This window comes from Gymnogyps californianus, chromosome 1 (assembly GCF_018139145.2).
Source record: "Gymnogyps californianus isolate 813 chromosome 1, ASM1813914v2, whole genome shotgun sequence".
Classification (NCBI taxonomy): Eukaryota; Metazoa; Chordata; class Aves; order Accipitriformes; family Cathartidae; genus Gymnogyps; species Gymnogyps californianus.
Window position 1 is genome coordinate 159,066,671 of NC_059471.1, and position 27,008 is coordinate 159,093,678.

At 44.6% G+C, this 27,008-nt stretch overlaps 1 protein-coding gene across 2 annotated transcripts in view; it reads right to left on the reverse strand.

The window, feature by feature from the left end:
* Positions 1 to 26,232, reverse strand: part of SYN3 (synapsin III) — a 180,283-nt gene extending 154,051 nt beyond the window's left edge. For both annotated transcript variants that reach the window (XM_050915509.1, XM_050915511.1), the window contains exons 1-3: positions 25,916 to 26,232; positions 12,575 to 12,632; positions 540 to 631 (exon numbers count right to left, since the gene is read on the reverse strand). In XM_050915509.1, coding sequence (XP_050771466.1) covers positions 540 to 631; positions 12,575 to 12,632; positions 25,916 to 26,232 — 467 coding nt within the window. The remainder of the gene's footprint in view (positions 1 to 539; positions 632 to 12,574; positions 12,633 to 25,915) is intronic.
* Between the last annotated feature and the right edge of the window lie 776 nt (positions 26,233 to 27,008).

Genomic DNA, 27,008 nt, shown 5'->3' on the forward strand with positions numbered 1-27,008 from the left:
ATATAGTATTACCTCTGAGACACACCACAGGGCAAGGCTGGAGCATTAGGCATCTCTGGCAAAAAAGGTGATATTTCAGGAGCAAATCAGGCTGCGAGGATCAGGATCATGGAAAGGCTTTGTAGCTATTGCAAGGGTAGTCCACCAGGATCAGGACCTTACACAGGTAGGCTAATGAATGCAAGCCACTGTTTACAGTGAAGGTTAGTTGACACAGAAGGAGAGAAAAATCAAGGGAAAGGAAGATCCATTGTCACTTTTATTGGGAGGCCTGAGGCTAAAAAGAACCTGAAAAGGAGGCATTTGTGGTTGCATGAAGGGCCTAGACTGGAAACAATGACTGTACGGCACAATGTTCAACTGAGACCTGATACAAAACCACTAGAGTCAGGTCAGTCTTTCCACCGCTTCCAGGAAACCTTGAAGTCATCAGGACTGCGCTGCCTTAGTTCAGATACCGGTCAGATCCTGCGGTCGTCCTGCTTGCCCCAACATTGCTCCAGAAAGCCCCATTTTCAAGACAAGCTGGTGCTCCTTACCTTACCACCTTGGTGCCGTTCCTCATGACCTGCATGTCCACCATGCAGCCACCTGTGACGTAAGCAGCCAGGTTCAGCTCGGAGAACTCAGCCTGGAGTGGAGCAAAAGGACAGAGCATTACTCGAGGGCAGCAGAGACACAAACATACAGACACAGATGCAGAATTGTCTTTGGTGGAATGTGCCTTTCCTTCTTTTTCTTTTCTTTTTTTTTTCTTTTTTTTTTTCCATGAGGCAATGGGAGATCCAATTACAGCTGATTTGCTCTGGAGAGACTGCAGAAGTATTTATGGCTCTCACACTTGGGGTGTTCAAGTATACAGGATTAGGCTTATTGCAGTAATAAGGACTGAAGGAATTAAGAATGAGCAAGCTGAAAAACGCATACAGGAAAGAATAATAGTAATAAAAAGAGGTAAGGTCATTTGAATTCAAATTCCAAGTTTCCACTTGGAAACATCCAATTAGAATTATGTCTGAGTTGGCTGTCGTGCCACTGGCCAGCTATAAACCTAACACAAAAGATTTAAACATCCCTAAATAGCTAAAAAGCCTCATTATGCTGCAGGAAGGGGATGAGCAGAGAAACCCACCTGATGCGGTTTACTTACTAAGATTTTAACTATTAAAGGGTTAGCAAAGCTGGGTAGGCTATTAACACTGCTGCTCAATTATTAAAACACTTTACATTTTAGAAGAGGTGCGACTTACAAGGCCGGAAAGGTTGGCAAGGAATATTTAAGCTACGGGAGCAAAAAGCAATGTGCACAGGGGCGATTACAACTGCAGTGGGTGTCAGTGAAGGTTAAGACACAAATCAGAGTGATTAACTGGGCGAGAGGTGCGATAATCCTCCCGTGTGGCCGCTGGCTCTGCTGCCCCTCAGACAGGCGTGCCAGCGAGACTCGATGGTCTCAGGCCACTCTCAGTAGGAGGAGGATTGCAGGATTAGCTGATCAGTGCTTGTCTTGGGCTTCAAAGCCTAACTCTGTTCTTTATAAGCAAATGAGTAGACCTTAAACTAGAATAGCCTGTTATTGTGCCATGCAGGTCCTCCCTTTCCAGCACGATACAACATACCTGTACAGATTCAGAATCCTATATTAAATTAGTACTTGTATATATAAACATAAACATAAACAATCAGGTTTCATTTTTTGAGACAGAAAATTCAGTCTTCTCCCTTTCAACAGCTTTTTTTCCCCTTCCTGTTAAGGCGTTTCTTTCAGACTTAGTATGATGGAGACTGGGCAGCAGTAAAATAGTCTTTTAACCAGTGGCTACCTAATATCAAAGCACTGAGATGGTGTTGCTAATGTTTGTGATTTTCTTGAGATCCTTGTACTATTTAATGTTCTTCTGATACTTCTAGTAGCTGGAACCAAAAGATAGTGCCAGGAACAACTTTTATACAGAAAAAAACCAAAATGAATAAAAGCATGTTTTGTCCTCATGAACGCATGGAAAAAACTTGCCAATGGAAAACTAGTGCACCTGTAAAGGCTCAGAGGCCAGACGACAAATGAAAAAATCACTTCCAACTTTCTTTTTTTAAAATCCACATAATTTTAAAGCAATGACCGTGGACTGGTGACCCGATGATGTAATGAGATTTCATGTCTGCGGCCCTGTGTAAACTTTTCAAAGCAACACCCTTACATGATCTTACATCATTGTAACTCCCAATTACAATGAAAGGAGGGGGAGAATTCCTGCTGCCAAGAAATAAATCCTACTTCAAACACACACACACACACACACACACAGGGAATGGTAGTGGTTCAGGTGACCGGCTGGGCTTTTCTTATGAGATTGCACAGTGTTGCCTTGGCCACAGCCACGCTTCTTCAGTGATCATATTGGATCAGAGATAAGAAAATACGTACCTCTAAAAGGCACCTGCATTTTATACATTTAAAAAATCTCAATAGATGTAGAGAGAGGAGAAATCCAGCTTGAACAAATTTAGCAAGAGTAGATACTCTGGGTACCATCAGTGAGCTCCCCACTGGGTCAAGGCAAGCTTGCTATCTTACATGTGGGCTTGAGAGGCTTTATGGACTGGGGAGACAAAAGGATGGTTTTCCCACCTCTGTGTCTGCATATGCCTCAGAGATGTCCCAGTCTGAAAGCAGAGTGTTACTGAGCTGGACCTTCAGCTTCTGCAGCTGAGGGATTCATCATCTGATGTGAACATCAGAGCAAGAGAGGGAAGGTTTAGGTCGTGTTTTCATGTTTTTTATGCTTTTCTTCCATAATTTTTTCCATAGTGGTTTTGTACTAAAGAGCTTAACACTTTGCTTTGCTGGGGGTGAAAATGGGCAATCTTCATTTGATGGCTGGCACTTACAATCTAACTAAGTCGGTCTGACAGGCGTTGCCCTGAGGCAGTCAGACCAAACAAAGCTGTATTCAGACACCTGATGTCCAAACAGGCCTGGGAATCCCCTGAGCTGGTAAGTACTTCATACCAAACTGCCAGGACCAATTTCAGGCCTGCTAATGTCAAGAGCCAGAAGAAAGGGAGAAATCCCCTTTGGCAACCATTGTCCAGGGCACCCGGGGAAGGAGGGAGGAGTGGAGAGAGGGTCTGGGGGACTCAGCTACCTCACCCCCAAAACATCCAGATATACAATCACAGCTGAGGGACAATCCTAATCTTTTCCTGGCATTCACTCCTGCTTTAATGGACTAAGTTAAGGACTGTTGCTGCTTTCATGTAGCTGCTTTGTCCCATCCAACAGGCCGCTGCTAGCTGGCGTTTGGAAGAAGGCTGAAAACTTCAGTCAGCAGAAATTGTTTCCTGTTGATTTTCCAGTGCTCCCTGTATTTTTAACTTTGTGGGTTTTGTAGCCTGATGACTTCCCTTGGCTGGGATTTCAAGTCTGAGATCATCTCCAGCCTGAGTTTACCTTGCAGACAAAGAGGTCTTTGAAAGCAGCCCATGCAGATAGAGTGACAGGTAACTATGCATAAAACAGGAGAGCCCAGCTCCCTGTGGCCTTGCAGAGTCATTTGCATTAGGACTCATCGAATAGAAGAAGGCATTACATTAGCCTGATGGTGTTTTATACTTGCTTTGCAATGGTGCCAGTGGCTGCAAAAACATTCAGGGCAAGCATGAACCATGTGTGACAAACGTGACACAATCCCTCTTGAAGAATAACGTAATACAGACTGTGGGAGTAGACATATTTTGCACCTCTGTGAGGCCCAGATCTGGGAGGATGCCCACAGATATTTTGAGGATAGTTCTGTTAAAAATGCTTATTTCAGGTATTCAAATTCAGAAATCTCTCCATATCATTTGGACTAAACCTTAAGCTACTCTCAGTTTCTCCCATCAGTGTTCTCTAGGTGCTGGAGATCTTTTTGGTGAGCTATTTTAGAGTTTCTCTTTCTGTTTGCTGATAATAAAACAAGGAGGATTTTGTCATTTTAAATCATGCAATAGTAGAAATGCCTGGCTTGGTAGCCATACCTATTAATGATTCATGGGAAGCACACGTTCAAGGTGGATTTTAAGCATTTTTCATAGAATAACAGAAAGTTGTGCTGGAGGGACTTCAAGACATCACATAGCTTGTCTCTCTTAGGCAGGATCAGCTCTACCTCTGCTGTTGTGTGCAGATACTACATAACCTTCTTCTGTCTTCCACAGATGAGGAACCTCCTCAGGCAATCTGTGCCTTAACAACCTTGGAAAGTTTTCCCAATGTCCAACCTAAATCTCTCCCCTTACCTTTTAAGACTGCAATTTTTTTGTCCATTACTTCCTCCTGCAGAACCTGAAGACTTACTGCTTGAAGACTTACCCTTCCTTCTTCCTTTTTTTCCCTAGACAAAATCAACCCAATTCTTGTAAGATTTTCTTGTAGGTGATGTTTTTCAGCACAGTGATCAGTGTTGTTGCTGTCAGTGGGATCCTCTCTGGCAGGTCTGCAACTTCCTTGAATTGTAATGGGCCAGACTCACCATGATCCTTCAGCAGAGACCTGACCATTGTTGAGTAAGATATAAGGCCACTCATCTTACATATAATACTGCTGTCCATATGTTCCAATATGGATTTGCCATATGTGCAGCAACGTGACTATTTTTTAACTCATATTCTGGCTGAGATCTGCTGTAATCCTTGCATTGCTTTGTCTAGGCTACTGACTTGTCTTCAGTTCCCCGTCTTGTGCATCTGCCATTGATGATAAATGCATAATGGGAAGATTTGTCAATGTCTATAAAAACCTGATGGGAGGTAGTAAAGAAGATGGGGCCATACTCTTCTCAGTGGTGCCCAGGGAAAGGAAAATGGGCAATGGGCAATGGGCACAAAATGAAATACACTAGATTCCATGTAAACACAAGAAAACTCACTTTTTATCGCAATGATGGTCAAACACTGGAACAGGTTGCCCAGGGAGGCTGTGGAGTCTCCATCCCTGGAGACACTAAAACCTTTATTGGCCATGGTCTTGGGCAGCCTGCTCTAGGTGACCTTGTTCAGAGCAGGATATTGGACTACGAGATATCCAGATGTGCCTTCCAGCCTCAATCATCCTGTGATAAGTTTCATATCTGGCAGATGTCCTTATTAAACTTCTCCCTGCATGTCAAAGGGGAACCCCAGGAAAGCATCCCAGTTTGCTCCTTTAGCAGATACTGAGGGTCAGTTCATCTTCAATGTGGTACAGGAATGCAGGAATAGGGATGCAAGACAGGTTTTTGGATTTGTGTTTTGGGGGCATGGAGTTTGATTTTTTTTTTTTTTTAAAGCAAGCAGGCTTAGTGTGTCCATGCAGCGACAAGCACATCAGGTTTTTTTGAGCTACTAAACTTTCTAAGCCCTCATCTGTACAAAACCTAACTAAAAGCTGCTCAGGTTAGTTATTGCTTAAAAGGGATACACAAAGTTATATCAGACTTCTGTGTGAATATTTGCATATATACCCCTATTTGCATATATACAGCACATACACAAAAATAGCAGAGGGGTTTTTAGTGCTGCCAGGAAACCTTTGCACGTTCCTCAGTGCAACACGCCATACGCTATAACACATACACTGGCTTTTTGGGGGGTTATTCCATCACATAAATCACAGCACTGAGCTACCACTACAGTACGCAGCTTTCCATAAGGCAATGCAGGGTACCCACACCAGGATCCTAAGCACGAGTTTGGTAGTTACTCTGACCAGCCCCTCTCACCCACATGGTCATGGAGGAAGGTGGGTTGACTCGTGGCACTGGAGCCACACGTGGCTTGCAGGGCACTGGGTCTCTCGCATGGCTGGAGCTCCCCAGTCTTCATGTCTCCTTTGGCTCTCCCCTACCCACTGACTGTGCTCTGCCCAAGGCTCTCCACTCTCCCAGTCTTGCTCCTGAAACTCCTCACCAATTATCACTACACATCTGTTTTTCTCCTCCTGCCCCGTGACACAAAATGCAGTTAACAGCCTGGTCCGTGTCATGGCTTAGGCACTTGGGATGAGGAATTACTACTGTCTAATCAAATCACATACATTCCTCAGTGGATTTCATGCTTTAGTTTTTGGTGGATCTTCCAATATGTACAAGGAAAGAAAGACTTTGGCAGACACGAGACTGCATTCCTGTAACAGCACATTTCACAACAATCATTACAAGCATTTCAGGGGGGAAGTAAGCAATCCCTAAATCCTGCACAGGCAGAAGGGTGAACAGATCGTATGGATGTGAACAGGGGGAGGGGTGGGGCTGTGTGTGCTTGGTGTGCACATGCATGCAGAATTGGAGATTACACACCCTGATTCCCCATGTCTCCTTCCTGAGACATTTTCCCTTGGGGAGGCACCCTGCTCCCCACCTGCCCCCGGTACTGGGATTGCTCTCTGGGAGAAAAGGACGGAGAGGGCCCAGCTGGGAGGGGGATGCTGCTGTGCGGCTCCAAGGGGAGCTTCCACAACTTCTTTTCACGTGAAAAGTCCTGAAGCTAGGATGCATGCTCCTAAGCTACAGACAGCGCTGATGCTGAAGGTCCACATGCCTTGACCTGTGTGAGTGCCTTTTGGTGCATCAGCTCTGCTGGCATTTGGAATTGTCTCTTAAATTTTCTTTTCAGAAGTTGTGTGACTGCCCAAAAATTGGAGGTCTAGCAAAAGCACATTTCTAAACCTTTTGATCCCAGGAAACAGCTCAAAACCATGAACTCTGTAAGCCTCCAAAAGCCAATGGAAATAAAAAAAAAAAATTGAAGATACTATTTATTTAAGAAATTCATGATTTTTGAGTCATTCTTGCTATTTCTCCAGGTCCCTTTATTCATGGTTTCTGAATGCTTGTATGTGGCAAAGCTATGAGAGCTGCTGTTGCTGTTCTTGAACTGCTTTCTGGCTTTCAGTTGGAAAAAAAAAAACCCTAAACATATAATGAATAAAAATTATACAGTTATTTGATGAGAGGCTAATTTTCCTCTCATCACACACGGACCTATCAGACTCTACCTTTGGAAAGGACCACTTTATGCTGCACATGAAAATACCTCTTTAGGACGGGAAGTACAATGGAGCTGGAATTCATGATTTGTATTACAATTATCTTCTGTGAGCGCCAAGTACAACTTTTTTCCTGACAATGCTGCCAATGGAGTCATAATCTATACCACAAGACTTTTCCAGAAGCATGTACATAGGAGTTCACTGAATAATCATTCCCTGAAAATAAACCAGGCAGCAGGAACAAATGAATGAGCTGTACGAGAAGAATGCGTGTCAGACGGACAGACAGACCCACCTCATCACAGCAGGAAATGGTGGGAAGGAGATGGGTGGACAAACAACAGGAATAAAAATTTAGATGAACCTTGTGGCCTCATCACTCCCTCTTCACCCTTTTCACCCTGCTCCACTATCAATTAGCCAATGCCAGGAAAGATGTCTCTGAATATATTAAAATGCTTTTGGGAAATATCTGAAGGAAAGGTACTCCGAAGGTGGCAGACTCTCTCTAAGAAATGCTGCTTGCTCTTGCCTGCTAGGTCTGTGCTCTCCTCAATCCCTCTTGGGCTCTCGTCCGTCAATGCAGGGCACAGGACTGAAAAAGCCCACCACAGCCATAGGGTCTAACCCCTTGCTACTGCAGGCACCATGTCGCAAAACACTTTCTTAAACCAGTGTATTTATTAAAAGCAGCTGTGTCTCCCTTAGCCTCTGTTTTGGCAGGATAAACAAACTCAACTCTTTCAGCCTCCTCTCATAAGTCAGGTCTCCATGGTCATCCCAGTGACCCTGCTCTGCACATCTCCTGCTTTGTGGGCATCTCTCTCCCAGATAGGTGGCAAGTGTCCCACTCATCTGGCCACCGCCCACAGTGTCACGGTCTGTGCAATGGGTCTGTGGTTGTCCAGGTCTCAGCCCTGGCTCTTCTGCTCTCTTCTGCTTGTACCTGGGTGTGCTGGGGATGTACGGCCATGCATGCCTAACGCCCAAGGGGACCCGCACCTGGGGTATGTTACGATCCATATGGGAAACCCCAGAGTCCTGTGAAATCCTTAGAGCATGCAAGACTTAGTTTTCTCTGGGACAGGGCAGAGAGTGGGGAAGGAGGTGCTGAATTACTACCAGTTGCCTCTAGTGATGGAAAACGTTTAACAGAGCATAAGGCCTATGGTATAATTAATGCCTCCTCTTCCGGAATACACCGTGTTTCCTAATGCTTCCTGTCCTCTGGTGAGTGAAGGACTGAGAAGATAAAAGCAAAATTAATTTCGGGAGAGACTAAAAGCAATGTGGTCAAATCCTGTGGCACTTTAAGATTCTTCTTTAAGCTCAACTTAGGCTTAGAGCCATTTAATCAAACTTATACTTTTCATTTCTAAAAGAATTTCTCTAGCATTTGTATTTCTAGAGAAAAGAACTGGAGATGTATACACTGCAGCTCTCAAAGCAAGAAATCACAAGGTAAGTAAAAGCAACAACATGGATCAAAATCTAAGAACCTTATTTTTATCATAAAATAGTGATAGTATTTTTAGACTCAGCTGTTCCTTAAAGCTTAGGGGTTTATGCCCACTGAATAAAACTTAAACCATCAAGGTTTTAATGGGAATAGGTCAAACAGATTTTCACTTTTTGATCACTGTTTCATTCAGTCTTATGAATTACTATCATTGCTACGGAAGGACTTGTAGTGGAAAAATATCCAAATAATCAAAATGTAATCCAAACTGCCTCCAAAGAAGAAGGGACCCTGATTCAGGAGAGCACTTGCACTTGCTTCCCACTGCCCCAGCCCCGTGCCTCTCCCCCTGCAGCTAGCAGGGAGAAGGCAATGGCATTGCATGCCTGGGTTTCAGTCAAGGGTGGGCAATAATAAATCCTGCAGCCTCTAAAGCACATTAATAAATACATTTTGTTGTTGAAGATTAGAAGAGAAGAAATAAAGGTGGAAACAAAGTCAGGTCTCACATTCATTTTAATGAATGACAGGAGACAGCAGAGGCTGGAGAGGGTGTACCCACCGCAGTGTCCCTGACAACTCTCTCTCCTATTCACTGGCACCAGGCGGTGCCCACACCATCTCTTGTCTCTTGCTAGTGGTAATGGACCTAGCTGAAGAACAAGAGCCTGGGGGTGATATCGAGGTCATGCAATTCATTTCTGTGCTCAAGAACCAGGAAACCTTCCTCGAGAGTCCATAAAACCTATTTTCATACAAGCTGAGACTTACAGAAGCATCTCCCTGAGCAGCAGGATGGCATTTAATGGTCTCTTCCCTGCGGATTATCCAGTGTCTAATACGAACTGAATTCACCTCTTGTAGAAACTTAGTATCTTGAAACTTCTGCCTGTTTCTCCAATTCTGCTGAAATCAGCCAATGCTTTCCACAGTGTTGGGTGTGGGGGATAGACAGAGCGAGACAGCATGATCACATACGTCTTGCATTCCTCGGACGACAGCCAAGGGGGAGAGGCAGCTCAGAGAGCTGGTAGGGGTGTATAACCAGATTAGATAACTGACTTCCCGCTGCTGAGAGAGGGAGAGACAGTGCTGCTTTCAGCACTCCTGCTCCATTACAAATAAGTGATGTCATGACTTTAAAAAAAAATCGCCTACTGTCCTGTTCTGCTTCCCCCAAATATTGCTGAAATGGCTTGCTAAGGAAGAATTAAGATGTAATAGAGATGGAGATGAAAGAGGAAGAGAAAAAGCAACAGGGAGAACTCTTCCTTAAATTTAAACCAACTACAGAGCATCCTGGAAGAATGGCAAAAAAATTAGGACGGTCAGAAAAAAATAGGGCAGTTGCTTTTTCCCAATGTGGTTTTTCAAGAGTATTTAACATTTGGATATTTCCTTTCACTGCTTTCTGCCATTCAAACTTTTTTATTATTTAGCTTTTCAGATCAAAAGTTTTTTCCTATAAAATATAAAAAAAATTCCTAAGGCAAACTGTATTTCTGGCTGAGTCAATAATGTGTGGTTATCTGAAGCACGATCAAATGGAAAACGGAAAAACTAAATGAATTTACTGAGCAGACCAAGTGGCTCAAGAGGTGCCTGAGAGTCAAACCTTGATCTGATGCAGAGTTTATTTAGAACTGAACAGCCAGGTTAGGGCTTGTGCACCATGGCACAGTCTGTGTGCCGTTCATGGGACAGTTACAGTAGTGAAGACTAGTGAGCTGGGAACTCAAAGAGAAAGGTGTGGACCAGGCTGGTAAACACAGTTATTCCCTGCTTTTTTTTTTTTTCCGTAAGGAGACTATGGAAGAACATTCGTTTTTCAGGTTGAGAGGGTCTGCATTCAGCCTCAGGGGACCTGTTCCACAACAGTTTAGGTTCCTGGATTGTGCTTGAGGAAGAGGATGAAGAAGCAAGGAAGGCTCCCGATAATCAGGGTAGGAGCAATGAATGAAAATTAAATATCAAGAAATACTGAGCAAGTATGGATGGGCAAAAAAAGATGGGGACAAAAAGCCGGAGCCTGAAGAAAGAAGTGCCCCTCTCTTGGCCTCAATGATACGCAGAGGCGCCTGAGGTCAGATTCGAGGACTGCCCGTGACAATGCAGCTTCTGTGTTTCCCTTGACAGACGGTGATCCAGCTGGGGAAAGTGATCATCCCTTCTGCTTTTGAGGTCTGGGGGAGTCAAGAGCAGTTCCTTGCCCACTATGTGGAGGCTCGGCTGCCTGATCTGAGGGGCAGGGAGGGGGCAAGGGGAAGCAGCCGGGACCCTTGTTCATTGTTCCTCAACTCTCCTACCCACTGCATGCTTCATTCCCTTGGGCAACGCTGCAGTCACTATGCTAAGTATTTAAAAAAGGCTGCAAGGGGCCTGGCAATGGTCCTAACCAACAGAGTCACACCAGCCTTATGGTCTTTGCTTGGAGCAATTTGGTGCCTCGTCTCAGACATGGACATTCAGCCTATGTGAAGGATTTCAGGAAACAGCCTGGGAAAGTCTCCCTGAAAGAGTCCTTGGGGAAATGCGATAAGCTACATAGTGATGATGAAGAGGGTCATTAATGGGTTTAACCCATCAGGGATCAAGAGTCCACTTCTGCCCTTCTCCAGTCGCCAACCATTTGAAGATAGTTCCTTTATAAGGACCTCAAGTGCAATTACATTTGAGAAGAAGGACTATGAGGGGAAAGGCAGAGGCTGGAGGTTTAGGAAAGAATTAACAGGTCATTTTGAAGAGTACCAGGTCTAGCTTTGAAGCTGACCCTGCTTTGAGTGGCAGAGCAGGTTGGATCAGAGGTTTGAAGGGCAAATCTGAATTATTATTTGATTCCATGCTTTTATGTGAGAAGTGTGATTTTTTTTTTCCTATTCTCTTTTAGAACATTTACTGAGGCAGCCAGCAAAATAAAGACTTTGATAAGGAAGTGCAAGTGAGAATTGCTAATACCACCCAGTACTGACAAGTGTGATACTAATAAAAAGAGGAAAACAAAGTGTTCATAGTATCATAGTTGCAAAAAAATGACTTGCTAACTTTTCTGTCCCAGACACAGCCTTTGATCAGAACATGTGTGCTCATGTATAGTCCTAGGCAACTGGACAGCACCCCTTTGATAAGAGAAGGAATACGTTATCAAGGGCAATGGGTCCTGAGAAAGTCTTCAAAACCACTGCATTAATAATTCTATATACACACACACGCATGCGATGCAGAATCAACAGCTTTATAAGACAGAAAATATCGGGTCATTCAAACAACATTCACCAGCTTGCTTTATCCATCCAAGCAGTTTTATAACCCTAATGAGTATAAAACAAGCATATGATTCCTTCAGGATCACCAGCTCATCTCTACATCTCTCTCTTCTTATGCCTGCTTTCAAGTTAGGCACCTGCAGATGATTATTAATAATAATTTCTACTTTGACAACAGCATCCAAAGTCTAAATCAATACTGGGACTTCATTTTAACAGACATTGCACCAACACAGAGAGAAGTGGACAGACCCCAACACGAAGAGTTTTCAACTGAAGTGAATGGCTGGTGACAAGGCTAACAGAGAAACAGAGAATTTGTCCAATGCCCTGCAGAGCACATCAGAAAACAGGCCATGAACCCCCTTACTGTTCCTATGAACTTCCAACAGATAAAAAGAGTTTGCCATATGTAGTTATTTTGCATACTTAAACCAAAGGTTTTAGGCTTAAATCAGGGTAAGTCAGAAAACTAATATAGCTCACATGTGGAACATAACATCACCGACATATACTGTGGCATACTGGCTTTGCACCTTTTCAGGCATATATATAGAGCTGTGAGGTAGTCTTCCAATGGAAGAAATTATAATCCCATCACCAGAACAGAAAATTTCATTTTAAGGTGAAATAGCAACTGATTCTGCAAAGGTAGGGAGGACGAAGGGATGGCCCAATATGATATTTTCACTTATAGCTTCCACAATTCTATAAAATGGACATGTCTTAAAACTCCTCATTAGTTCCTTTCTTCAAGAGAAGAAATATCCACAGATTATCTGTCATTAAGACCTCAGCCCTGTCCACACGCATTTCTTAGAGCCAAATTCAGTTGTCACTGACCTGTTCCACTCGGATATCAAATTCTCCATTCACCTTCTTCCCCTGAAAATATTTGGCCCTGCAGAAGAAGCAAGAGAGACAAACATGGTTAAAGAAGATATTTGGCTTTCATTACATATTGTTTTGCTTCTGCATTTCCCTTTTTGCTGAAGAATTTCTATCCGGGTCACAGCATGTTTTCCTAATTCCTATCTTCTTTCATCTTTCTGTTCTCTAGAAGAAACCTGCCAAGCCAGATGAAAACCACATTGGAAAGTTCCTTCAAGGCTTGTGACTTTTTCATTTTATTTTCAAACTGAAAACCAAATGCTCTCCTAATCTTTTCCAGAGCAACAACTCTAATCAATGATTCCTTGCTATATCTCATTTAATACTCGATCTTTATGCAGTAAAAGGAGAGCAACATATGGCACAGCATCGGAAACTTCTTCTGATGTTGAGCAAGGATCTTTATCATCACAGCTGAAGTACTTGTGAAGTCTATTTTCTTGCTCTCTTGCTACAGAGCTGCTTTTCGATTCTGTTTGTCTTTCTGCTACTGATTTAGAGAAACAGTATCTGCATCTACAGTGTCACTAATGAAGGATATCTTCTCCTGAACTGAGAAACTGTGTTTGCTTTGGAGTTAACAGTGTCAGAAAAAAGGACATATACCTTCCACCACCTCTGCTCCTAGCTGCCTATGCTATGCAGACAGCAAAGCACTTTCAGAAGGATCAGTTGTTCATGAGAGGGGAAGGCTGACAGTAGTGTTGGAGAGGAAAACATAGGAAAAGGGCAGGCAGTTTTAGCTTTTTTATTCATATTTGTCTATAATGCCCCTTATATTGATTAGTCAGCAGGGAAACTGCCAATATAATTTCCCCTGTGAATGTTTCTCCCCAATTCTTCCCCTCGCCAAACAACTTTGAGAGAAGAAAATATGAATTTATTTTCTCAGACCTCCCCCAAAAAACTTCAGGAAGACCATGTAGGTTTCCAAAAAGCTCTTCTATTTGGAAAGCATTGAAAACACAGTTAAGCCCTGCAAGAGCTGTTTCCAGAGACAAAGTAACTCTCTACATTCTCTTTCCAATTGGCAAAGAGAGGACAGAATAAAGAAGTAAAGGAAAATGAGGGGAAGCCGGCTTTGCTCCCTATTTTATAGTATTAGCAAAAAAAGCTGGCTCACATTTTTACTATGTGTCTATTTGTTCCAATAAAAAAAGGAGAGACAGTAGGAAGGCAATCTTCCTCATTGCTGAAACACACCGGTTTTCAGCTGAATGCTCCCCTCCCCCAGAAATGGGAAATGTAAATAAAAAAGTTGTTTTGTTTTGTCATTCTGGCTCAAAACCCAGTTAAAAGTTTTCATTTTATTAGAAAAAGACATAAAAAATGTCAAAAGTTTTCCGCTTTGTTCTAATGAGGGTATCTGAAGGCTGTATTGTGCTTTCCTTCCCAGACAGCCCATCCATCAGCATGGTGCTAAGAAGACCTCTGCATAGATGTCAGTGAGGGACAGTGTAGCAGCCAGGTGTGACCAAGACCAAGTGGCTCGAACAACCGCTGTCCAGTATAAAAAGCAGAGCTCTGGCCATTTTTCCTCCCTTTTTTGAATTTATGAGTGCTGCATGAAAAAAAAGCAACTCAGCAGACAAGCTGAGACATCACGCCTCTAACAATAAACAGGAACACTAAATGCACTTAGTAATTCCATCGTATTTCTGGAGGCATGGCTCTAGAGGGTCTGGCAACATTCCTCGCTCCTAAACATTGGGGATATTGCTGGAACCAATGACTTCTCAAAAACTGGAATAAGATTTAAGTGGGCCCACAGGAACCAGTCTGAAATTTGAGGCACACTATTCACTGGTACAAGCTTGTTTTTATTCCCAGCTTGCTCATAATGTATACTCCTTACCCACATTTATGAAACACACTTCCTCCCTCTATGGCCTCTCCTCTTTGCCGACCAGCTGGTTGCAAACTCCTTGGTGCTGCTTTGCTTCAGCTTGTAATGAAGTGTGATTAACCACAGTTTTCAGCCTAGTACAGATGGAGCAAAGAGGCTTCCACTGTCTAGTCCAGGAACCTAGTCTTCACACAGTTAAAAAATCCTCTCTCCCATCTCTGCAGTACTGGCTCTGCTCATGGGTAGTCACACAGAGGGCACATCCAGCGTGAGGAGTCGTTGGAGTAGAGCAAGGGACCTCAACTTAGATACCACGTGACCTCTCCTTCTTATCCCTCTTTCCACACAGGTTGTCTCACCCCGTGTCTCAGATAACTTTCTTTTAACAGCACAATATATCATTTTCTTTCAAAGACAGCCCCCCAGGAGCGTTAACCTGCTCCGAGTGTCTCTGAAGACTACAGGTGCTAAGCAATTTGCAGCCAAATATTTTGGTCATCCTATAATTTTGACACAGCCCAGGGTAAGAATGAAACACTTCTTACTGAAACATCTCTGAAATGGATGGAGTGATGTTTTCAATTTGCACCTGGAGTTTTGGAGCCCCTGGGCAGTAGAGGCTATCATGTTGAAATGAAAAATGGCTTTAGCCTCACCCTGGAGCCCCTGAAATTTCAAGCAAGCTGGAATAATTGCTGATGCTGTGGAAACATCATGATGCCTCCGTTGCAAGAGGGAGAGTCTTTTGGTCAGTACTGTGCAATGTATGAAATGGCTTCTGGTCCCTACAGTGGACATGAGATGGAGGAAAGGAAGACCACGCTGCTCTGGTGGGGATGCAGGAGAAAGATGGATAGATGTTTCTGGCAGGTGAGACTGTGGATAAGACATTTATGGATGCTCTCTGCCCCAAAACCACCTGTGCAAGGCTCTTCCAGACCTCTGCCTAGGAAGTGACATGCTGCAGGGTTATCCAGGCAGCTTGTAGTGCAGCAGGGGAGCAGCACCCAGAAGACGAGACAAAAGCCTTTCTGGGGAGCCTCAGAAGTGTCCCCATTCACCTCCAGCACTGCTAACTGCCAGTGATCAGAGGAGTGGCTCATCACCCCGGGAGGGGTGCTGTCTGGCATCCCCCAGCTCCGGACACTGGGCAAGGCACTGGCCACGCAAACCACCCCCTCTCCCGGGCAGCCTGCAGCACTGACCACCGCTTGGCTGGCCATGCTGTCATTTTAAAGCATGTCAGATGTTCAATCTGCCAGAACACAGCATTATAATTTGGCTAGGCAGGGTGCAGATGGGGTGGTGCGGTTGCTGTGATCTCAGTAAATTAGCATGTAAACATGTTTTGACTGAAGAAAACTGCAGGGCTGTGCTCAAGAGCAGTTCCTGGGTGGGATTTACAGTGCTAGGCAATGCATTTAAATGTGGCTGCACCGGCTGGGAGGCAGGAAGCACCATAATAAACAGCCAAAGGTCTGTCCTGGCTTCCAGGGAGAAAGCTTGCCTTGAACCTCTCTCTCTTTGTGATGAAGAAGCCACATGCTCTGGAAAAGGACATATTTTCTGGGTGCAAGGGCATCAGACAAAATTAACTTCTGCTTTCTGCCTCAGCCGGACATGATTACAGGGCCACAAGAAACCTGATGCCTCTTCTTATGAAGTAATTTGGAAAGAATAAAAGCTTATTTTCCAGAGCTGCCATGAAACAGTCCCAGTCTGCCTCCGTGACTGTGGCTGGAGGAAGCATATACACAATTTTCTGTCAGATACGGAGTATATCCTTAACAGCAGCAGGGAAAAATAAATGATCAATTCACCTCCAATTACCTACATGAGAGCTAATTCACAGAAAGTCCATGTATAACATTAGTGCCCTTAGGTGTTTGCAAAGCATCTGTCTGAGCAAGGGATGCCAGCACTGATCCAAGACTGCAAACACACCTGTAAGACACTCGAATACCAGAGTTTATCCCTCTGGTGTCACCGACAGCTGGGACAGCTTGTACTGCACCTATGTGAGGGCTGCCTAAATCGGTGTGCTCCCCTGCACCTTCACACTGATGCCCATAGCCTGCAAACACAGGGATTCAGTCCTCATGGGGCACAAAGTCCTCCATCAAAGCCTCGCGTGTCACCAGGCCCAGGGGAGGTAGAGCTGGGCCAGTGGGCTACAGGTACGGGAGCTGGGGCCAGCCTGCACCGCTGTGCTGCTCCTGCATTGTGGGGAAACACCGCACAAGAAAAGCAACTCCCACACGTGGAGTAGGGGCTTCCAGGATCAGGAGCAAAGGGCCAAAACTCACAAGCTACTTCTGTTAGCGGAGCATAGATCATCTTGCAATTTCTCTCTGTACGATAAATAACCGGTTACATCTGCCTTGTTCTCTTTCTGCTTTAAAACAAAAGTAGGTTCAATGAGTGCTCAACCCATCAGCCAATACACATGCTCAGCACAAGAATCCAGGAGAAGCTATTTGTGCAGAGCTTGTACTGTCTCTCCTGGAGTTATTTCTTCTCTCTTCCCTCTGCTTTTTTTCTCTCGGTGCAAAGAAGCATATCCAAGCTGCTTCAGTGTACTGCTTCAGTGTTTTCCTCTGGATCTGTGGGAAACGGAGACATCGGGGATGCAGCAGGGGACTGCACAACTTCAGCCAGGCTGGAAAATGCTCTGCACAGGTGAGGAATAGGAAAAGATGCCCAGGTATCAAGCATCAGCTAGAGAAAGTGCCCAAGGAGCTCTTCCCCAGGTACAGTGCCACTAGACAGCAGCCCATGTAAGAAAAGGTGCAGAACAGTGGCCTCAGCACCGGGAAGGGAGTAGCCAGGAGGGACAAGAGATTTGAAGTGATTGTGATGGCCTGGAGAAGTGCAGTGATTCAAAGCTTAAAGCTGTTCCTGCAGGTCCATTAGCTGGGTGAAGCAGAGGTTATGACACATTATGCAGCTTTGAAGACAGGCTGGTATTTTGTATTAAATTCATGGGACTTCTTCAGGGTATCCTGTAAAATGGCTCCTATATGAAGCAATTTTCTAGGATAGGAAGAGATCAAAGAAACATAGCTCAAATATTCCTGTGAGAGACCTCAGTGGAGCTGACGTAGCAAATGTCATTGCAATTGCTGATAGTATGTCTTGGAGTAACTGGGAAGCCATCCTTCAGAAGAACAAATAAGCCTAAGCCCAAATCCCCTGTGATGTGAATGAACCCAGGCGCTTTTTGGGGCTTGACTGTTCGACAGAAGCCTTGAGCTACAAACTCAGGAGCAGGCTTGTACCTTCACCCCAGAAATAGGCTCAGTATCACCGAGAGCATGCCAAAGAGCAGCACTGGGATATCGTAATAGCAAATTCCTGCAAATCCTCTGACTGAGCTTGTACCTCTGGAGCAAGACACAACAAGCAAAGAAAGCCAAGCCACACTTTGGATGGAGACCACTTCTCATCGGGAGTGGGAAGCAGCCTTTCCCACCCTGCAGAGGGGCCAGAGCAAAACATGCTGAGGAGAGGCGAAATGTGTGGGACTCTTGGGGAGAGGTAGGCAAGGGAGTGGGTGGAAGAAAGAGGGAGAGAAATGGTGAAGAGACCTGGGTAAACAAACCAAAAGGGATCCACGGGTAAATTCTGGAATTATCTGAATTATTTCCCTGGAATCACATTACACATATTTCTCTCAAGCCTCTTGGGAAAATAAGGCATGTAAATTCTTTCTGGATCAGCCTGGAAAAGGCGAGGCTGAAGCCCCCTGGACTGGGTGTGGGGGGACCTCGGGGAGGGAGGGAAAGGGGTTAGCCACTGTACAAAATCCCCGTGTCAAAGGGCCTGGGGGCCCAAGTGATGCACAAGGCACTCACTGTATGTCCGCATTGTCTCCTTCATAAAAGGGGCTGGGACTGGGAAAAAGGAGACAGTTTCCAGGATACTGGCCAGCAGCCGCTGGAATGCCCCGACCCCCCCAGCCCCTACATGCTATAAAGGCAGTGGGGAGGGGAGGGGGGAGGAGAGATGCATTTGTGCCCTTTTTTCTTCAGGGGTGAAAACAAGGAAGGTTTTCCTTTCAGGGGCCAGCCCTCAACCCCTTCACCACTTCTCCCCAGTTTAGCAATTCCCAGCTGCAAATAGTAAGGACTTTTGAGATGGTCAAGTCCTGACTGCCCAGGGCAGATGGGGAAGAGAAAAATCACTCCACAAATGCCAAGGTCTGCAACCTACTGGAGCTTTTGTCCATATCTGCTTTGGTCCAGAGACCTTTATGCACTGTTCAGCTGTGGGATGGACTGGTTGGTAGTTAATATTTGTTCTGTAAGAGTACCTTGGGTCAGGGGTGGATGGTGTCAGGATGATAAAGATGGTGGATAAGCATGATGGATGTGTGCTTTGACACTTCAGAAAACAAAGTCTGAATTACAGGTTAAATGGACCAGAGGCAAGTGCAGAAAGAAGGAAAGGGTACCTGCACTGTACAGACAGACAGGGAGGGACCAAGAGGTAAATTTAAGTTTTGGTCTGGGTCAAAAGGTAACCCTAAATACACTGACCCTTTGCCAGGAGCTCCACAAAAGTTTCAGCTCCAGCCCCAGGGTGCAGCATTGCTGCACTCAGCCCCGTGCCTCCCCGGAGCAAGATCATCTTGCTCTCGATGCTGTCACCACCTGGCTTGCTGGAGCCACCGAATCGAGAGCCAGCTCAGCTGCGCTGCAGGTAGGTCCTCGGTGTCCGAGGTCAGGCCATGGGAACAGACTGCCTTTGTTACCTTCTGGGAAGAACCACAAGACCCAGCCCGCTCTGGTTACCGTAAAACAACCCCCAAGGCTTTATTAGTTATGGGATCGCATCAAGGAAAGAAACGCCTCTCCTGAAGAGGTTTGTATTGAGCTGTGATGGTGGTATGTTTTTTTTTTTTTTTTTTGGATAAAGGAAGTCCTCGTGGTGAGGTCCTTGATGAGGTCCGAGGTCCCACCCTACAGGGCTGGAAGGATTTTCTTGGCTTGAACGCACACAGAAAGGGAAGCCTTGGGGCAGGAAGGGAGAAGGGTTTTTTAAATCTTCTTTTGTGAGTCCTCCCTTTCTCTGAGGGAATTGAAGGCCTGTTTTCAGGGGAGACCTGGGTTGACAAGCCACCAGCACTTCAATGATCGCAGACACAACTATTCAGGCTGTTCTTTCTATTCAAGGAACTACAGAGTCCCACACAATACCGGCCTCCCAGCATCTTCCTGTGCCACCTCCTGCTCGTGAAACGGGGGTAATCACAGCCATCCCCCCCCAAGAGAAGAAGCACTAGTTAGTGCAGCGCTATTGCTTTTGGGCACGGCTTTTTGTGCTTCTCTGAGCTGTCAGGATAGGAAGGACACTTTGCTGTAGGTCTGGTCCCCCACCCAGGCTACATCGCGGTCACATTCCTCCTGGCCACAAAGAGCTGGGAGGGGTGGAGGTGGGGGGCTGCTTTAAGTACAACATGAGGCAGCAATTTTATTTTGCGTATTATCAAAATAGTACATTGCTGGAACATTTCCGTGTTGCTAAATCTAGATGGTATGGCCTGGAGCTGTTTGTAAGGGGTATCATTTTGTTGAGGATTGTGTAATATTTTATTCCAGCCCACTTCTGCCCTCCCTGAACTTGAGGAGCAGGGGAGCAGGGGAACCGGGCTAACTCGAACCAACACTGAGGCAGGGCTTCTGGCTTTCAAGCAGAAGAAATCTGGCTCACAAACCTTGAGAAATACATCTGAGGAATTTTTTTTTTTTAATATGTACAGGACTAGGCAGGACATTCTGAGGTTAAATTCTATGCATTTATAGGAACTCTGGTAAAGCAATTAAGGTCCCAGATTTGACTTGCATTAGCATATTTATAACCTGGTGGGGAATGTTTTCCATATTCCTTGTGTCTATTTTTGTAATGATACTAATCCTTTACATTTCTGTATCACCTTTCATTTAGGAGGACTAGATCCCAAGTTGCTTTACATACGCAGGACAAAAATACAGGCAGACATGATGGTGATATACCTAAAACAGATTGGATAGCGATGTGATAAATGCAATTTATTGAATATCTTTGACAGCCTTACCTCCTTTTCACCCCTATTCCCGTATGCTAGGGAATACAGAAACTCTTCATGCTGCTTCCAAGTGTGCATGCACACACACACACACGTTTAACACAAACTTGCCTCCTCTTTCCCTAAAATTCCATTTTGCCCTCAAGTCACACTTGGCATGAATTATAGGAATAGAAATACTCAGTCCTGGGTAGACATGGCTAAATGAGGAAAATGTAAGTTTTTTAGCCAGATTTGTGAAAACATAAATTTTACTTATAAGTTTTTTCAAATTATAGCCGTGTAGTTGCACAGAACTTGTGAAACCTTAAAAGGTCACCTCTGTATAATAAAAGCTGGTTCATAATAATTTATTGTCAGTTACCACCATGTTAGACAATTTTGGGTTTCTTATCAGGAAATATAGACAAAACTTTGCAATTTAACCTGCAAATTCCTGAGGTCAAGCTTGAAGTATCAATTCTGAATAATAATAATAAAGATAAATGATAATGAAGTCCAAATTCAACAGCTAGTCCAGAGCTTCCCATTATATTTGAGTGAGGTACAGAAATATTCCTCTGAATGAGAGCCTTAGTATATCATCTTCAGCCTACTGAAAGCATGAAATGACTCATGACACGCATTGAATATTTTGAAAAGGAATTACTTGCAAAAAATTAGGATTTAGGAAGTCCCATGTTACTAAAATTCAGTATTAGACTGTTATTATTTGACCAATTATATTTTTGGACAAATGGCATATTTAAAGCTCAATATTGTCATGTACTATCAGAAGTAAAAATAGTTTTATTTTAATAAAGAAGGGTAGATAACTTCCTCTGAACAGTAGAAACAGTAATCCTGTCAGGTCAATCCATAATTAGACCTGAATCATGACATTATTGTTATACAAAGAACCATTTCAGATTTATTAAGAAGATTTCGTTCAGTATTAATCACAGTTTTTCTCTTCCTTCATCTTTAACTTTTTGGAGACAGTATGTTCAGGCAGATTTGGCTGTAAAGTAAATGGGAAAAGAACAATGCAATTTTGTGTTTCCTAAAATATCCTCTGTGGCTTTTTTTTCTGTGAAACATGGCACAATCTTTGCATGTAGAACTGCTGCACATAGGGCACATGTATTTTGTGCAAGACAGCGTGTAACACTTAGCATGTGAAACAGCCTGAAATTTGGACAAAACACACCAATGGCTTTGAAAAGTGACATGAGATATTTCACAAATGCAACCAAGATATCTAACAAATGCAAAAAGAACAATTTTGTTACGCTGTCTGTTCCAGAAAGCAATGTTTTTAGCATATGTTGTTAATAGGAGCCTTAGCTGTGCTTGATCACTTCCCAAATAAGCTGTTTAAACACGAAGCATTAGGCTAGAAAGCTGAGCACTTTCGCAGAGGGTGGGGGTTAACAATTCACAGTACTAAATCCTGTTTGATCTGCTGAGAAATTCAATCCAGCAAGAGCATGAGTTTACTTAATAGCTCGTTGGGTGAGGAAATTGCCAGAGGTGGGATGTTTTCCTCCTGGCTGAGGTTGGGCTGCCGGAGCTGGCCCATCTGCCATTACATGGAGTCCTGCCATCCCCCTTCCTCATGGTCCTGCTCCCTTTTGCTGCGTGTTTGCATGTGTGCATGTGTACATGTATTCATGTCTGAGCTCTTTTTTTCTGGCAGCTACTGTAGGTGAGTTGTGGATGCATTTTTGGAAGTCTCCTGAGGCACAGATACTGCTTGCCCAGCCCACAAGAAGGTGCCCTCATTCTCCAGGTGGAGGCTACCCAGCTGAGATATGTACCATTAATGACTGAAGAGAAGCAGAGTTTTTCCCCAGCATGCCAATGCACGGACACATTCACTGCTGTGGGTGCCTCTGAGGGCTGCCTGTCAAAGCCAAGAGCACGAGGGAGCCATACAGATAGTGTTTTCCTCTCGTGCACATCCTGCATGTGGCAGATTCACTGTGTGCTTCCCTGCAATGTGCTAGAGTCGGATCTTGGAGAAGGATGGAAAATTTGTCGAAACATTGCCACTTTAACAGAAAGCTGGGTGAGTTCCCTTGCTTTTAATAGAACGTACCTTTCTTTTACTGCTGTTAATGCAGAAAGCAGCTGATCATATTCTGTGGGGCTCACATTATTTTTATAGTACTTTGTCTTTGGAATAAACCAGAGCATATTGCATGTCAAGAGTGGTAAGGATTTTATGGAGGATGACAGGCCATGGATTCCCATGGATGCTCTTCGTTTCCTCCAGCCTTCTGAGAGAAGTTGAGTGCTATACTGTACCATCAGAGACATAGTAACTCCTTAAAAATAGAAAGGATTGCCATTTGTCACTTTCAAGTGCATTCAACATGCACTTGCCTATTTAGGTTGTTAGAGCATTTCGTTATGCACTTGTGCAACACCTCGTCCTAATCCACAATTGCAGCTCTTTGCCTCTGCTGTAATACAAACAGTGATGATAAATTAATGTCTGGCTTGGCAATTTTGCTACAGTCTCCAATTATGAGAAAGTGTTTTCATTTAGAGAAGAGAAATCAAATGGCAGATTCCACTGTCTCTCACCCTTCCTGTCTGTGAACAAGCTAGTCCTTGTTGTAAACCCCATGTAACTTGCTGTGGGGGAGGAGGCATTGTGGAAGCCCCCCACCCTTAAAATAAAGGCAGCACTTCTTGGGGATCTTTTCTAGTAGAGTTAACTATTTCAAAAGGAGAAGGAAAAGGTTTCTTGAAAACCAAGTATCAAAGGTTTCATAAGTAGCAGGAATCAGAGCAGGCAGAGGTGAAATGCATTGCAAACATGACGCTTCTTCCAAACCCAAAATCACCAGCACAGAGGTAACGATAGTTGTTGTTCACCCTCCAAAGTCTGAGACTGTTTCCATATGTGATGCAGAGTGGACAGCCAGAATCCCTGGATAACCAACTTCTTCAGCTGTGCTCTCACAAGGCAAACACTGCTGCCTTGGGCTGGTCAGCTTGAGCTCACGTAACACCCTGGCTGAGACCAAGAAGATGACTGGCATTGCTCAGAAGTACCTTACCAAGAATAAACATCCATGGAGCCATGGAGCCACTGCTCTCCAGTGCTGCTGTCAAGGGCTCACTGAGTTTCCTGGAGACATGAAAATCAACTGCCAAGTAGCACTCCTGGCCTACTGGAGTGGTAGCACTGGTATGCTCTCTCAGAAAGGACCACATACTACCTTCAGGCTGGGGAAGTTTCTAGGCACGTGTTTCTGTCCATGCTACAAAAAGCCATGGAAATCTCGGGCAGACAAGGGTTAGTAATGTTGTTTCCTTGGTTTTCATGTCATACATATGTCAGGATATGGTCATGAATGCATACACTAATTTTGTTCAGTGCCATCGCAACCTTAGGCAGAGCGAAGGCAGGGAGCCTTTACAAGCATCATTATTTGATATCCACAAGCCTGTGGATAGAGGCAGAGAGCTGGGAGGAATGAAAGGGGTCCCCCATCATGTGTAGGAACTGCTGAGTTACAGACGGCAGAGGAATAGCCTAGACAGCAAGATGCGCAGAGTGCTTACACACAAGTGGAGGAGTGAAGACAGCATGGATAGCCATACCTCCTCTTTATATCTCCTAGCTGCTGCTCCTTGGGCAAGCTCAGCTCAAAAACCACAGTCTGCATGACAGAACAGCAGCTGGGAGATACAAAGGCAGGGATTTGAATGCAGTGTGTATTTTAAAACGTGAAAACACTGCAACAGAGTCCAACCCCTCCTTGTCCTTTCCCCTGCCCAGACTACCTTCAGCACCATTAATCTCAAGGAAAAACTAGATTGGCCTTTGAGCTAGGACTTTCCTCTCTGATTACAGTGTTTGGACTAAGCAGTGCCGGCTAAACCCCAGATACCAGAGCTCTGCATTAGAGGCACTCCCATCCCCAGCTGGAGGATGCTATGTTAAGGGACTGCCACCTGGCAGCATCTTCAAGGAACTGCAAAAACGCTAAGCAGAGATGGAGGTTGGTGAGCATCAGCCTGCTGGCAGGCTTGCAGGTGCACCCAGGAAGGAGAGATTAGAGTTGAGCCAGACTGGTGTTGCCGACTGAACTACCTGGTGTTAGGAGGCTGCTACTGTGATAAAAGACACTAGGCTGGTGAAACATTTGATACGACAATCACCTTATCAGGAGCTTTTCCACTCAGTTAAAAAGTTGTTTTTCCTTTGACAAAAGTCCCACTGTTTTCCCTCTCTTACTTCAAGTTGGCTGAAAAAGCCTGACCTAGTTGTACTCAGTCATTGCCCCTTTTTCGCTAAGAGCTAAGCTCTCGGTTTGTGAAGATACACCTGGGGAGGCAGGTCCTACCTTGTCCCCACTCTCCTGGGAAAGCAGAGAAGACCAAAGGTGATCACTTTACTGAAGAGTGGTGTGGCATGAAAAAAAAAACCAAACAAAACCTCCCTTGGCCAAGACCTGGTAACCCAACTTCTTTCATTTTGAAGTCTTCAGTTCGGTCCGCTTGCCTGTGCTACCCTTTCCTTTTTTCTGTGTTGTGACAAGCTGGCAGATGAAACAATAAGCATCTCCTCAACACATGCTCAGGATTTTCCCCAGAATAGGTCTCTCGGCCAGCTTGCCTAAAGCTTTCTAAACCAGCCAGCTTTGAAATGGAGCACACTGCAAGCAGTAAGTAATTTCTCTAAGATTTCAGCACTGGTCCTACCCTTTGGAAAGTGTCCTCTACTGCCCAATATCACAGGAAACAAACTTCCAAACTTTTGTTTGTAAACAGAGATCTGCACAAACAAGACAAATTTGAGGCTTACCTGAGCCCGAGAGTCTTTTGCCAACAGCCACTATGCTTAGCAAGTAAAGGGCCCTTGACCAGCGAATGAACTCCAGTCATTACTATTGGTAGTAGTAGGCTTGGGTTATCTTTTATTAATTTATGTACAAATCTGTACACAGGAAAAAGCTCAAGAGAGAGAAAGCTGGAGAGAGGGGTCCCTTTTCACTTCTGGAGCCAGCACAAACAGTAGGCAAAGGTCCTGAACTACATCACTAACATACCTTCAGCTGTGACCTCTTAGGACCATTGCTAGATGTGACAGCTCAGCTAAGCCCGCTGAGCCAAGAATGCCCTATGTGTGCTCACATATTAAGGCTATGAAGAAGTTTGCCAATGAGTACCAAATATATATTTTTTTCAAGAAAGATATGAGAAAAGCCTAATCTGCCATTTACGCAAGTCACCAGACAGACACCAACCTGGGGCCAGAGTTGGTGACCTAGATGTGAAAGTATCTGTGTACCCCCCTGCAGATGCCCCGTGCTTCCCAGATCCCTCTCATCCCCCGAACTTCGTGGAGCTGAATTCAGCAGGAAGGACAGTGATGACTTACCAGTCAGTGTGCGCATCATCTATCACCAGAAGGATCTTGGGTTTCTGGGCCACAGGTGGTGTGGGGCTGGCCGAGTGATCGATTAGTCCTGCCGCTGCTTGCGTGGTTTGCTTCATGGCACTGGAGATGGAGCTGAAGATGCTGGTGCCAGTAGAGGAAGAGTGTGAGGGCTGTGGTGGCTGCGGATGCTTTCTCTCTGTGGCAGGAGAAACCGGGGAGCTCGTGGAGTTGTCGGGGCGCTGCAAGTCCATCATGTAGCCGTTGGGCAAATTTGCCACGAAACTACTGTCTGAGAGACGTCTCCGGAGGAAATTCATTGTTGCAGTGTTGTGTGGAAACCTTCTCAGCAAGACCGAGGCTGAACAACAGTGTCACCAGTCCTGGGGAACGTTTCTGCGTGCGTGTAGTGTTCCTCCTTGCAGTCCAAGCAGGCAGGCTTTCCCCCTTGAAATCCTGATGGAGAAATATGCCTTAGTTTTTCAGCTATATTTTTTCTCTCCTGTGGGAAGAGAATCAAAGACATGTATGTGAGATACATAGTGTGTGTCTGAGATAACAAAAACTCTTTTAGCCTTTTAAATGGGTACATTAATCAACAATGAAAGGAAAAAGAATTACGGGTTTCTATGCAGTATGCTACACTGGCACAGCCAGACAGGTAGGACAAAGTATGTTTCATGGCACGCTCTCATCCCAAAACATTTTCTGGTCGGGGCAAACCAGCTTGCACTAACTTAGGGGCTAAAAATTCTATAACTGTTCGCTGTGGGGAAAGAAAAATTATTCTGACTGTAAATGTTAATTTTCAAAAGAGAGACAGCTTATTTCTGGTGTTTTGTGTGTTAGAAATAACACATGCTTGTTACAGAATAACCAGCAAATGATCCCATAGGATAAAAAGTTGTATCATCTTTGGCAGGCTTGTAAGCAAGGCTCTGAATTTAAGGAACAAACATCCTAAATTCAAATAGCATGTAGAAAATAAATAGTAGAAAAATCCCCATACACATCTTGATCAAGTTCAGTGGCAGCTTCAAACTACTTGTTTCTGTCCCTGCTGCTCTCTGCACTCAAAATTAGACTTTGAGCCGGG